The sequence below is a fragment of the Lolium rigidum genome, chromosome 7 (genome assembly GCF_022539505.1).
Source record: "Lolium rigidum isolate FL_2022 chromosome 7, APGP_CSIRO_Lrig_0.1, whole genome shotgun sequence".
NCBI classification, from domain to species: Eukaryota; Viridiplantae; Streptophyta; class Magnoliopsida; order Poales; family Poaceae; genus Lolium; species Lolium rigidum.
Window position 1 is genome coordinate 253496698 of NC_061514.1, and position 14792 is coordinate 253511489.

Sequence of the window (14792 nt, forward strand, 5' to 3'; positions counted from 1 at the left end):
GCCGTCGCCGTCGCCGCCTCCTTCCTCCGCGAGGGCCGCATGCCGCCACGCTCCACCCATCCCCGCCACCAGCAGCACAAGCCGCTGCGGCATGGAGGAGGAGGGGCGGCCGCCGCATGGAGGAGGAGGGGCCGGCTCCGCGTCAAGGAGGAGGAGCCGCCGCGTCTTCCTCCTCCTCCACCCCTGCCATCATCGTCAACCTCCTCCTCCACCCCTACCCAGCCCCTCCCTCTTCCTCTACCCGGCCCCTCCTCCAACAAAGCATCGTCGGTGAGCTCCACCTCTCCCCTCCCCTCCCTCTTCCTCTCCCGTGCGGGCACAAAGTGCTCGACGAAATTACTTTGTCTCTTTGTCCCTGGTTGCCTCCTTAATTGATGCCTTATGATCCAAATTACTATATTATTGGATTGAGTGATATGGCTACTGCTTGTTTGCTCTCCAAATTACCAAGTGATGAATATATAATCCCTTTGGAGCATCTCCCCCATGCTATATATGTGTATTTGACCATGCTTATGATGGATTTCTTTTAAGGACTCTAGCTAGATTAGAGGGGAAAAAGTTGCTGCTTTTTTGCCTATGATAATGGATCATCAAATGTTTCCCTTTGTCCCCTGGTTGCCTCCTTAATTGATGCCTTATGATCCAAATGACCCAAGTCCCTTGCATGATCCTATTTGTCCCTCATGTTGCTTAAGATGAATAAATTCCATCTAATCACCATTTGGAGATCAAGACTAGTTCTTGATTTCCATTAGCTAGACTCCAATATTAAAAATGTCTCCCAAATATGGAGACAAACATTTTAACATTACCCCAATGTTATTTCTCTCAAATGGACAGTTTCTGATGGTACGCTTGCTCCTCACTGTACTTTATCAATTCCCTATTGATCCTAAGTACACATGAATATCTGGTGGTGTTCTTCTGCTGTTTAGTTACTGTCAACACATGTGTTTGCATGTGTGTGTGAGCTGCTTGCAGATGTTTATCCACTCGTTGGCCTTTATTCTTGGTAGCTCAAAGTGTCATGCACTTACCGGATCATCAAATGTTTCCCTTTGTCCCTGGTTAATTGCCTCCTTAATTGATGCCTTATGATCCAAATTACTATATTATTGGATTGAGTGATATGGCTACTGCTTGTTTGCTCTCCAAATTACCAAGTGATGAATATATAATCCCTTTGGAGAATCTGCCCCATGCTATATATGTGTATTTGACCATGCTTATGATGGATTTCTTTTAAGGACTCTAGCTAGATTAGAGGGGAAAAAGTTGCTGCTTTGTTGCCTATGATAATGGATCATCAAATGTTTCCCTTTGTCCCTGGTTGCCTCCTTAATTGATGCCTTATGATCCAAATGACCCAAGTCCCTTGCATGATCCCATTTGTCCCTAATGTTGCTTAAGATAAATAAATTACCTCTAATCACCATTTGGAGATCAAGACTAGTTCTTGATTTCCATTAGCTAGACTCCAATATTAAAAATGTCTCCCAAATATGGAGACAAACATTTTAACATTACCCCAATGTTATTTCTCTCAAATGGACAGTTTCGATGGTATGCTTGCTCCTCACCGTACTTTATCAATTCCCTACTCGATCCTAAGTACCCATGAATATCCGGTGGTGTTCTTCTGCTCGTTTAGTTACTCGTCAACACATGTGTTTGCATGTGTGTGTGAGCTGCTTGCAGATGTTTATCCACCGTTGGCTTTTATTCTTGGTAGCTCAAAGTGTCATGCACTTACTCGGATCATCAAATGTTTCCCTTTGTCCCCGGTTAATTGCCTCCTTAATTGATGCCTTATGATCCAAATTACTATGGTACACTCTGGTTAATGTCCCTGGTTACTACCAAGTGATGAGTAATCCCTTATGGTACCCCAGCTTTGTTTTGAACTCAACCGAGTAATGATAAATTTCTATTTCTTGTTGGCTTTGATGAAAATAGAGATATCCACAGTAGGGGATCATGTAAATGAATGCCACTCGTGGTATCCTTTGAAGAAAATGGACTGCTTTCGATGGTTTTAAAAGGCTAGGTGGTGCTAGGTGATTAAGTTGGCTACCAAGACTTGTCTCATCCGGTTAGCTGGGATATGCTATGTGTTGTTGCTTGTTTAGGCATATCTATCACTTACTCGGATTTACTTGGTTCTTGATTGGCCTCTCATTTGCCAGCATCACTTGGTCTATATACCAAGTGATGAATAATCCCTTTGGAGCATCTCGCTCCATGCATGCTATGTGTGTTTGAGCATCTTGACTTATGTCACCATGGTTGCTCGGTTTGTTGGTGTTTTTGTACTTGCCGATGATTAGATGGTTGGTCGATCACTCGTACACTCGGGGTGGAGCAAGTGAGCTCTGGTGTGATGGCACAAATATCAATATTTTGTGCATCCTACCCGGCCTCACTTACTCCATCCCCGGATGTTAATATTTGTTTCGACCAACAAAGTATGAGGCATTCCATTTAGTTCATACTAGCTACTTCTTAATTGCATTGGCCTTTCTTCCATTTTAGTGCCGATGATTAAATTGTTTGGTCACTTGTACACTGCGGGTGGGGCCAGTGAGCCTGGTGCGATGGCACAAATATCAATCTCTTGTGCATCCTACCTGGCCTCACTGACCCCATCCCGGAATGTTAATATTTCTTTCGACCAACAAAGTATGAGGCATATGATATGTAGTTGAGATACCACTTGGCTCTTTCTTCCATTTTAGTGCCGATGATTAGAATGTTTGGTCACCTATACGCCGCAATATACTTTATAGACGGGCCCCCCTTTCCCCAGCCGCCGTTCCGTGAACGAGTCCTTGACAAGACAACAACGCCGACCTGCCTCTCCGGCGCAGAACCACGCCAATCCCAGCCGCCTCCCTTGTGGCCGCGTCTCTCGCGCTTGCGCTTTCTCCATGGCCGGACTATGATTGGACACACCGAGGGAATAATGATAATATCCATCACCACTATCGTCAGACTCCACAGGTGTAGAGTACTTTGCAGCAGATGCCACTTTTCTTCTCTCGCCGTCCAGTACGTGAACGAGTCCTTAATGCAAAGACGGTGCCGGCCTCCCTAGCATCATGCCGACCCGCAGCCGCGCTTCAGGCCGTGTCTCACGCGCCCGCACTCTTCGCCTTCTTGCCCGGTGAACGAATAGACTAATCGTTGGAATAGGAAGCCGATGACGGCCGATCGCAATCTAATCTTGCGACCGGCCGTCATCGGTTTCCTTATTGCAACGATCAGTCTATTGGTTCACCGGGCAAGAAGGCGAACAGTGCAGGGCGCGGGACACACGGCCTGAAGCGCGGCAACATGGGCCAGCATAATGCTGGGCAGGCCGGCACGGTCTTTGCATCAAGGACTCGTTCACTGGACGGCGAGGGAAGAAAAATGGCATCTGCTGCAAACTGCTATGCACCTGTGGTGATGGCGATTATCATTATTCCCCCGGTGAGTCCAATCGTGGTCCGGCCATGGAGAAGAGCGCAGGAGACGCGGCCACAAGGGAGGCGGCTGGGACTGCCGTGGTTCTGCGCCGGAGAGGCAGATCGGCGTTGTTGTGTCGTCAAGGACCCATTCACGGAACGTCGGCCGGGGAAAGGGGGCCCTTCTGCAAAGTATACTGCGGTGTATACTGCAACTATGGTTTCCATAGTATTTGTGTTGACCAACAATGTATGAGGCACTTATTCCATTTTGTCATTCCATTTGCTTTGAGATTTTCAAAATGCCGATGATTAAAATGTTTGGTCACCGTACACTCGGGGGTGGCGTAAGTGAGCCTCGGTAAGATAGCACAAATATCAATCTCTTGTGCATCGGACTTGGTCTCACCTACGCCATCCCCGAATGTTAATATTTGTGTTGACCAACAATGTATGAGGCATTTATTCCATTTCTCTTGTGCATCGGACTTGTTGGTCTCACTTTCTTCCATTTTCATCATAGTAGGAACTGGATGAAGACCCCGATGCAAGCGAGCCTGGTGGGTAGAGATGAGGGAGCAAAGGAGGAACCGGATGAAGACTACTTTGTATCTTAAAATTGTGAATTTTGTATGAATTAAGAGTTGTATGCAAAACATTTGACACTTGCCACTATATATGTATCTCGATCGGGCTCTAAGTACTGTGATGATGATGTATAATGTTGCTATGTTATATGTGTCCATATTATATCTGTCTATCTGTCTATATTATACCTGTATACTGTGTACAAAACCTGTATAAAACCTGTATAATACACCAGGGAGCACAAAATCGAGTATACATGTACATTGTTCTGTGGCGCACCAAAATAGAATTCGGTGGCGCACCTATTTCTGTGGCGCAGCTGGACCGTATGCGCCACAGAACACGTTAATTCTGTGGCGCATGGTACAGTGCGCCACAGAAACCCTATTTTGTGGCGAAGTTTCTGTGGCGCACCGCCCGTGCGCCACAGAATCATGTTTTCGTGCGCCACTGATGAAGCTTTTCCTACTAGTGTAGACTCCAAATGAAATTGTCAGCTCGATTGCGGATGTGGAATTTGAGATGAAATTCCCCCACCGAATGTGCTAACACTTCCATTGAGTCCGTTCGGACACCGAGTAAGATACCACCAGATCTTCCACGGGGACGACTAGATATCCATGTAAAGTCAATACCACCGGATATACGGTTAAGAAGACTTTGCGAGAAATCTCGTCTCTCCGTCTCAGAAATAGCAAAAAAAAAACCAAATTATGATCCCTAATGCAATCGGAAAAATGTACTGTTTAGCCAAGTCACCAAGATCTCTGCTATTCGCAAACATGCCATTCATTGGGAAACAATGGAAGATTTGGAAATTTTAGACCGTTTCCGCGGTTTCTTATTGGAGGAGGATTTGGACTTGTGACGAGATGCCTTTAACTCCTATAAAGAGTAAAGATCATCCTCATCCAAACCCACCTCTGATACTTCACCAACTAGGTGAGCAAGAAGCTGACCATCTAACGTGACAATCGCTTCCTCCTCATCTAAATAGGTGGAATCCAGCACGATCGAAGCTTTTGGAATAACTGTAAGATGATCAAATTCCATATGCTTCAAGACTCTAGTTGAAATATATATCTCTTTTTTATTACTACCTAGCCTAACACCTAAATTATTAAGCTTAGAAGAAATAACAGGCGAAGTAAAAGAGAGAAAATATTTCGATTTATTAGAAACATGTATACTACACATACATCACAATGAACACCATCCTTACAATGCTAAACCAAAGGTTAGCCACCAATCAATATATAACCACAACAAAAAGGGCTCACCTTGCCCAGCAAGATCCACAGGGACGCGTGAGTCAACCAATGCCTATCACCTTCAAAGAAGGAGCACTTCATCAAGACTGGCTAAGCCAATGTACCTTCCCCCTTGTATATCTACTTCATAACTCATGAGGCGTATATAATAAAATAATTATTTTTTATAAAAGATAATATATTAATCAGGGTTTTGGTTACCGGTTGGGAAATCTAGTTACCGACCGGTAACCGGGTTTCCCGAGCACCCCCGGTAAACACTCTAACCGGTCAAAAAATCCCGATTTGTTTTGAATTTTTTGAATTTAAACGCATAAAAGTAGATAAATAACACATAGTCTACAAAGTAGCATGAGCTGTATGGATGGCCTGGTGGTTCCAGTCAACTGTGCGCAACGCTAGGTTCAGTATTCGATTTTCTTGTCCTCCTCTTTCTTTTTAACGATTATTGTCTCTGTCTGTGTCAAATTTATGGTCAATTTCACATAATTATGCAAAAATTGTGGATGACAAAGTTCGAACCGCAGACCTAGGGCACGGATATAGAGCAATGGATGCAGATTGACCATTTAGTTAGAAGCCAGGTTGTGTATAACTCTAGTTCCGACTCGAAATAACCCTTTCTTACAAATTTTGAATTCAAATTTTAGTTTTTGAATTTGCTTGGGAACCGGTCGGGATTTCTCGGTTACCACGGGAACCGGGAATCCCGAGCACCCTCGGGAAATTTTTTCTTTCGGGAGCCAAAACCTTGATATTAATATCAAGTACAACAAGCCTCTCGAACGACTCTATATCACTAGCAATTCGAGTCATCAAGGACAACACATCTGAATTATTAAAAAAAATCCAAGGCACACAGTAACCAACAGTGACATCAACTAGTGCCCTGACAACACACATGCTGCGAGAAAGTTCTACAACAGCAACACCTTTAGGAAGGTGATGTATGCAAGTGCACAAGTTAAATGTAGCTAGTTCAAAGTAAGAGTATTGAACCATAAAGAGCTATGGAAATGATCTTTTGCTTCTTGTTGTGAATTTATTAAAGTATAGTTGGAAATTATCTTTTAATTTCAAGGCGACCCATTATCACCCATACTATTTAACATAGTGCCCGATATGTTGACCTTCATGATTGAGCGCACAAAACCTAATGGTCAAATTGAGGGGGTAATTCCTCGTCTAGTGGATGGGGACTATCTATCTTTCAATATGCAGATGAATGGATCATGATTTCGAAAAGGCAAAGAGACTGAAACTAATATTGCCAGCAATGGAGTAGCTATCGGGAGTCCAAAATTAATTTCCAAAAGGTATTTTTGTTTTTGTTTTGGGGGAGCCCAATATGTGACACATCAATGTGCTGAGTCAATCCGTTCTGAGAAAGACGGGTTTCTAATTAGCTATTTGGGCATTCTTTTTCATCATCGAAGACTTACAAATGCAAAATGGAAGCATGTGGAGGGACGCTTTCAGAAAAAACTTAACAACTAGAAAGGAAATCTAATATCAATTGGTAGAAGATTTGTACTATTTAATTCAGTACGTACATAGTAATATGGTAATGTATATGAAACCTGTCTTCTAAATACCAAAAGGAATTTTGCATAGATAGTGAGAAGAAAGAATATAAATTGGCTATATGGAAAGTGGTTTTCCGCCCAAAAAATCAGGGGATCTTGGTCATGATCCTCAGGTAAAAAATGCAACTCTCCTAGTTAAATGGTTTTTAAACTTCTTACGGAGGATGAGGTTCTAGCAAACTCTATTGAGAGGAGAAAGTATATAGGCTCACTTTATTAAAAAACTGAGGACTCCCACTTTTAGGATTGTCTAATCACGACGAAGAAATATTCTTTTGCTTTGAATCATTTGATACCAAGGATGGCTCGGAGGTCAGGTCCTGAGAGGATAAGAGGCTAGGGAACACCACTCTCCGAAAAAATATCTAGCTTTATAGAACATTGACCATCACAAGAGTGATACAATCGCAACGGTTTCAGAGGCATCGCAACCAGGTACGCCGTTCATGCGAGATTTAGTTGGTCTCAAGCTTGTGGCATGTAACGCTTTATAAGGGCAACTGGCAATTGTCCAATATCGCAAGGGACTGATAAGTTTCGTTATAATCTACTTGAGAATGTTAGATTCTCGCTAAATTATATGTATAGAGCATGTCCTTTCAGATGGTATCTTCTAAAAAAAAATGCGTAAATACATCACAATCCACTCCCATCGCAGTTTGGGATTAGAAGAGAAACGAGGGAATTGGGTGAAATGGAAGGATTCGCCAAATCATCTCTCGTCCCCAAATCTCTAGGAGATGGAAATACCCTAGCCTAGAGGTATTCAAGGCCTCATTCTTCATTGGATTCTCAAAGGTTTTTTCAGATTCAAAACAAGGTTCTTTTTCTCGGAAACAAGGCAGATACCGGCCTGTTTGTGGATCCTGGCCTTGCAATATTTTTGGTCGGGTCAACTTTCTAATTCCTGGTCACACTTATACGCGAGCTCGGCTGTGCACACAACTCTTGAACTGAATGGTTTCCGCTGAATTTCCCTACTCCGAAAATATCCGGATCGAGTTCCATATATCGAGAATCCGTCGCACTCGGCAGCAAAATGTTATCCACATCCAAGGACCAAACCCGATCGGCCACACGTACTACTACTAGGCATCTTCTCCTGTAAACAAATCCGGAACCGACATCATCAGCATTCAGCAGCTAGTACAGTCCAAGAATTACACACGCAATTTCGTGTATTTTTTTCATCGTCCAATCTCTGTCAGCGATCGGAGCCCGTACCTCAAGTCAACCTTCTCGAGCTGAAATCAGCTGCCTATTGTCTCGCTGTCACGGCTTAAGCAACCTTCTCGAGCCCTTATTCTATCTTGTGCATTAGTACAAAATTCGAATTAGTTGAGCATGGATGGCTGATGCCTACTAATACAACTCGATAACTACCGAGCAAGGCCAATGAGAGCGTAGCTTTTCTGCCATCTTAGTGTGCCCCCAACAGTTCTCACTCAGCACCTACTACCATGCTTCTCCTCTTTCTCCTCTTCCTCGTTGCCACCACCTCGTCACCAGCATCCGGCGATGGCGAAGCCGAGCCGGTGGTCAACGACTTCTCCCACGTCTGCAGCTCCACGGACGGCCCGCAGCAGCTCTACCAGCCCAACAGCACCTTCGCGGCCAACCTCGCCGCCATGTCCACGGCGCTCCCGAGGAACGCCTCGGCGACCGGCTTCTCGGCGGGCGCGTTCGGCCGGGCGCCGGACACGGCGTACGGGCTGGGTCTCTGCCGTGGGGACATCCCCGGCGACCGCTGCGCTGCGTGCCTCGCCATGGCGTTCGAGGGCGCGGCGGACCTGTGCCGCGACAGCAAGGACGTCACCATCTTCTACGACCAGTGCCACGTCCGGTTCTACGACCGGGACTTCCTCGCCGGCGTCAGAAACGGGCCAAAGAAGGTCGCCCACAACATGAACAACGTGTCCGCATGGAACGTCGCCGAGTTCGACGGCCTTGTCACGCGGTTGGCGAACGCGGTGGCGGACAGGGCCAGCAACGCGAGCAATCGGTACGCCACGGGCCAGGCCGGCTTCGCACCCGAGAAGATCAACCTGTACGGCCTGGCGCAGTGCACGCCGGATCTCACGACGGCTCAGTGCCGGAGCTGCCTCGCCGGCATCATCGGAGAGATACCCAAGTCCTTGAGTGGGAGGGTGGGCGGGAGGATTCTCGGAGTGCGCTGCAATTACAGGTACGAGAAGGATATCTTCTTCCACATGCCCGACGACATCGTCACGCTCACGCCGCTCGTCAGTTCCTCTTCCTCCACAGGTGAGGCTCTCATCGATGTTGATGTAGTTTTAGCATCTGAAAATCCATCCCCCGTTTCAAACCAGCAGCTAGCAGTAGTACTTCCTTTCAGTCAATGAGATGGAAATGATTAATTGGATGATGCATCCTCCTTGCGCGTAAGTAGATGACAATGTCAGCAGCAAGTAGCAACGTACTGTGCACGTACAAAGCACAATGGGTCAAAATTAAGGCTAACCTAACTGAAACATGAAAACAAAAATCTCTAGATATTTACATTTGACGTCCCTTTTAGCATGAATAATGCTGACGTGGAAAAACTATATTATCTAAGAGCATGCCATTGTGCATGCATTTTAAGAAATTCTACTGTACTTTATACTATTCAAATATATATAATACATGTATAAGAAAAGTTTAAGTAACATATATCAGTCATCGAGTTAGTTCAACTTAAATTTACAACATTCATCAGTAATTTCATGTCTCGAGAAAATTACATGATTTTTTTAATAATACAATAAATATTGTGTATTTTTTAGCTGAGAATATCACTCATTAATCACAAAACCCAGCAGTTCTCACATTTTTAGCTGTATGGCTTACTTATAGTTTTATTGTTTTAAAAAGGAGCAGATTCAAATCAGAGCTCAAACAAACAATAGCTGGTTTTCAAGATCCGACACAGTTGTAGTAAAGAATTCTCGGCAGCTTATCTCATCAGAGTGTAGGGCCCTCTTGACTTTGTTGTCCATAGAAGAAACGTCGGGCGGTGCACATCACAGCCTACAGTAACAAAGAATTATCTGCGCGCCATGTGTACGGATCATGGCAGTATTGATATGTGCATATATTTTACGACGTGGGCCGTTGAATCTTTGCCTTTGTGTTGCGAGATGAGAGGACGTCCAAGTCCAGTCGATGATGCTATGGACCTGCATATTTCGTCGAGAACTATACCAGCACTTTCCGCGGGGCATTTTCCATTTTTTAGCGGAGACAAAGGTAGGACTTTTTTGTTTAAAAATATATAAAAGGTTTTTCCAAGCATTATTCCATGCGCGAATCCATGAAATCGATGGCATCGATAGAGATGCCAGCAAATCTAATCGGGCCATCTCAATCGCATGACCGTTCCTTGTTTTGGCAGTCGATGACTGGACCGGCAGTAGTGAGCTAGCTAGCACAATAGTCCTTTTTTTTCTATCGGTTTTGCTAATTGTTAGTACACTGAGATTTAGGTTAGAGCTCAGCAGAATATGCATCAGTTGAATTGTGCCAAGTTCGTGCGTCGTCTTCTACATTGAGCATATCGAGTTGGAGGAGGGAGGGGGTGGGGGGACGTCCGTCGAGCCGGAGCCGGTGACGGCGCGGCTGGCCGCATCATAGACGGCGACGACGAGGATGGACGTTAGGGTTTGGGGTGCGGGCTGTCGGCGCCAGAGAAGAAGGGGGCATGACTTAGAGGGATGGCCTGGGCGGCGGTGGACCGGCGGAGGAGGGAGCTTGGGGCAAGGCGGGGCGGCGAGGTGCGCGGCAGCGCGCCGGCTAGGGGGGGGGGTGGATGGCGATCCGGTCGACAATGGCTGCGGGGAGGCCGGAGGTGGAGAAGAAGGCCGGTTAAATAACTCTCGGTTAACTAAGCCCTAGATAGACCATTTTCCTATTACAGATCAAAGTACTCACTCGGTTCTAAACAGTTTGTCGCGCATTTTTTTAATCTAAGTTTGAATATATCTATAAATTATAGCTATATCTATATCTAAATTAGGTGTACATGTAATGTCGATGGTAGCCGACACAGGTAGGCGACCGTACCCCGTCGAGAGCTAGCACAGGTTTTTCGTCCGGAGATTTATTCCCTTTGTTCAGGCGGATCCACGTGCGGCACGAGAGGTGCTAGCTTTTGGCGAGACAGGTTTAGCTCCCTGGCCTTTGATTAATCTTGCTTGCTCCCCTTTGTTGCCTTTGTTCAGCCATGGCCACCGCCCACCGCCCACAGGCCGCTTTGTTCAAGCAGAGTCATCCACTCACATCACATGCTTCGGGGAATCCGGCCGGGTCGACATCTGCCTGCCATGCACGTAGTACGTATGGACGCGTCTATCGGACGAAATTAAGCCCTTTGATTATGCTCAGCCAGTTGGTACGGCCGCTGCTTTGCTTCCCACGGTCGTCAGTGTCCAATCCAAAGGCGATCTCGTGAGCCAGCCGCCGGGGAGACCCCGGTGTTTGACCCTCGCCTCGAGTCGTAGCCACCCGGATCCAATCAGCATCCTCCGTGTTTAGACGAAGACCACTGATTGTGGATCTGGGCTACAGCTGCGAATTTTGCGCTGTCAATGTCGAGTATCTTATGAAGCCAGATTGACTACCACCTAGGGTGCCATACTCCTCAATCACTAACAGTGCACAACCTTTGGCTCTGGGAAATTTATGCAATGAACTGCAAAGTTTCAAGATTAAAGTTGTATCTCATATAAACTATATAAATTATGGAAACTTTGCTTGCCACTGAAACATTACAACTAGAATGTAGAAAAAATAGTTCCAACTTTTTGAGTAATTTAAAACTTTGAATGTTTAAAAATTAAAATAAATTCTTTATATATAAATAATTTTATAAAAATCACAAACTATTTTTCCTACATCCTATATCAAACTTTGGAGTTCAAAAATTGTATGATGTGAGCGATGCAAAAAAAAAGTTGTCTGAGGAAATAAAAAGGCTAGCACGGTTTTGATGCACCTATGAACATCCCAGATGAGGGATGTGCACCTGCTTAGAAAATTTTCTCTCGTTTGTTGTACTAGTTCAACTTGGAAGTTTTCATCTGACAGTAACAGCTCGCAGGGAGCAAGAACACCCTATGGATCGTCGCCATAGCAGTCCCCGTGACCGTGCTCCTCTGCGGCTTCTTGGCGTGTTTCCTGTGGATCAGAACACGAAGAAGAAGAGGTACCTACCTGCTAAAACATGGAACTTTCTTCTTCTCATGAACGTTGCCTTGCTCTTCGACCCCGATCTCGTCACTAACCAACAGAATATACAATTGATCAGTGGCCAATCTCTCGGGGAGGGTGGGCATACCGACCATGTCCATGGAGATGGAGCAGGTGCTCAAGCTGTGGAAGATCGAGGAGAGCGACTCCGAGTTCTCGCTCTACGATTTCGACCAGATCGCGGATGCCACCGGGAACTTCTCCGACGACTGCAAGCTCGGCCAGGGTGGCTTTGGCGCGGTTTACATGGTATACTGCTCTTACACAAACAAACGTGTGTGTCTATTTATACTCCTGCATTACTGATAGTACAGTTACAGCAGACAAATGGATTGTTCAGTGGCTCAGTGCAATGCGTCAGATAGATGAATTTCTCTGACGACTATGTTGTGTTTGCGTTCCAGGGAGAACTGAGTGGCGGGATTGAAGTCGCAATCAAGAGACTCTCTACCGGCTCGGTGCAGGGGCTCATGGAGTTCAAGACGGAGATCCAGCTGATCGCCAAGCTCCAGCACACCAACCTCGTCAGGCTCCTGGGATGCTGCCTCCAGGCCGAGGAGAAGATGCTCATATACGAGTACATGCACAACAAGAGCCTCGACTGCTTCATCTTCGGTACGCGTGACGCGTTCCATTCCATTCATCGATCGAGCCTGTTGCTACATTTCCTCTCCAACATTTTGACTGACTGTTGCTGCTCTGCAGACAGCACGAGAGGTGCGATACTGAATTGGGAGCGGCGGTTCACTATAATCGACGGGATCGCGCAGGGCCTCCTTTACATGCACAAGCACTCTCGGCTGCGAGTGGTGCACAGGGACCTGAAGGCGAGCAACATCCTTTTGGACCGCGACATGAACCCCAAGATCTCTGACTTTGGTTTGGCCAGGATATTCTGCTCCAACACCACCGAGGCCAACACCACCAGGGTCATGGGCACACAGTAAGTACTACTCCTGCTGATCAAATTTTGCTGCACGTACTTACAGTGCCAACATAAATTCAAGCACGCATAGACACGTAGTCGGTCTCCAGCTTATGATGACTGAATTTCTTTGGGCATTTCTCATCAGTGGATACATCTCTCCCGAGTATGCTTCCGAGGGCCTCTTCTCGACCAAGTCCGACGTTTACAGCTTTGGCGTCTTGCTTCTTGAGATCATAAGCGGGAAGAGGACTCCAGGCTTCTACCAGCACGGCAAATTCTGCAATCTCACAGGATACGTAAGTATAGACAACAATGCACTACAAGACCCACTTAATTTTCTGCAACAAGAAACCTGCACTTCAGGACGCTGAAACCTACAAGACAGGAGTGGCCGCTAATCACTGCAAACTGTTCAATTCTTTCAGGCGTATCGTCTTTGGAAAGAGGGGAAATGGCACGAGATGGTCGACCAGGTAATCGGGACCGGCTACCCCGTGACCGAGGTTATGAAGTGCGTCCAGGTGGCGTTGCTCTGCGTCCAGGACAGCGCCGAAGACCGGCCAAACATGTCCGACGTCGTCGCGATGCTCGGCAGCGAGGGGCTCACCCTGCCGGAGCCCAGGCAGCCGGCGTACTTCAACGTCAGGATGTCGAGCTTCCCGGAGTCCACCGGTTCATTTACCGAGTCGCCCTACTCCTACATTAGCAACGTCGTCTTGACAGACGGTAGATAACGCGTGCAAGTGTAGGTGCTCAAAATCCATTTCTACTAGCTTGGTGACTGTACAGTTGATTGGATTCAGTTACAAAAAGGAGGGAACATAGCAGGTTAACATAGATGATGCACATACATTCCCATACCCAACATGTATTAAATAGTACTTTTCTTGACATTTTCTCGTAATTCTCAGGGCTTCCTTTTCTAGTTCCACGGTGTAAATGCAAGTAGTTCTCTACTATTGTGTATATTTGCATGCATCAGGATTTCGTAGTGCAACCTTTGTCTGCCTATGTTTACTATGCTTGATTCAGCTTGAAGAAATTCATTTGATATGTATTGATAATTCGGAAATTCACTTAGAAAGGAAGAAAGTCGCAAGCAAACAAGTTCATTTATGCTTTGAAAAGAAAGCATAATTAAACGGTTGATGTTGTTAGAGTATCTAGTGTTCACGACAGAGAAGTTCAGATGAACCTAGACAGAAGTACAGATAGAGGTGGACGGTAGTTCAAACTACTATGTCATTGATCTGATCGGTTTATAAGATCAAGATCAATCCCATGATTTTCTCTATTTTTTGTAACCTTCCATGTATCTAGCTCTGCCGTTGTTGGCCTATATAAGTTAACACGTAACTGATGGAAGTCCCCATCGTTCCCAACAAACTCTTGAGCGATCATATGGTATCAGAGCCACCTTCCTAAAACACATCTAAGATCTCTCTCCCATCCTCTCTCGCCACCATGACCAACCCTCTAGCCGGCATCAATGTGAGAGAGAAGTTGACGAGGTCAAACCACCTCCTATGGCAGTCACAGATTCTGCCCCCGATTCGTGGCGCCCGTCTCATGAGCTTCCTCGACATCAAGACGCACTACAAGGAAAACAGCTACTGCCGGCGCACCTCAGCCCGCCGGTGCGAACGGGCCGATGATAACTGGCCACTGCCGGCGAACCACGCTGTGCGCCGGCGGTAGGTCAGTTACTGCCGGTGCACCAGCC

The 14792-nt window shown here is 46.1% G+C and overlaps 1 protein-coding gene across 1 annotated transcript; it reads left to right on the forward strand.

Annotated features, from left to right (window-relative positions):
* The first annotated feature begins 8308 nt into the window (after nt 1–8308).
* LOC124676697 (cysteine-rich receptor-like protein kinase 25) lies at nt 8309–13994 on the forward strand. The gene is made up of 7 exons (XM_047212739.1): nt 8309–9159; nt 11993–12097; nt 12200–12390; nt 12546–12756; nt 12847–13084; nt 13215–13365; nt 13495–13994. The coding sequence occupies exons 1-7, from the start codon at nt 8355–8357 to the stop codon at nt 13801–13803; spliced, it is 2010 nt and encodes a 669-aa protein (XP_047068695.1). The 5' UTR covers nt 8309–8354; the 3' UTR covers nt 13804–13994.
* Nucleotides 13995–14792: the final 798 nt, after the last annotated feature.

Bases quoted from the DNA above. Each gene is read 5' to 3' on its own strand.
- LOC124676697 (XM_047212739.1), top strand. From the start codon at position 8,355: ATGCTTCTCCTCTTTCTCCTCTTCCTCGTTGCCACCACCTCGTCACCA. The intron at 12,098-12,199 runs GTACCTACCTGC...ACAATTGATCAG, and splicing joins CAGAACACGAAGAAGAAGAG to TGGCCAATCTCTCGGGGAGG. The intron at 12,391-12,545 runs GTATACTGCTCT...TTTGCGTTCCAG, and splicing joins GCTTTGGCGCGGTTTACATG to GGAGAACTGAGTGGCGGGAT.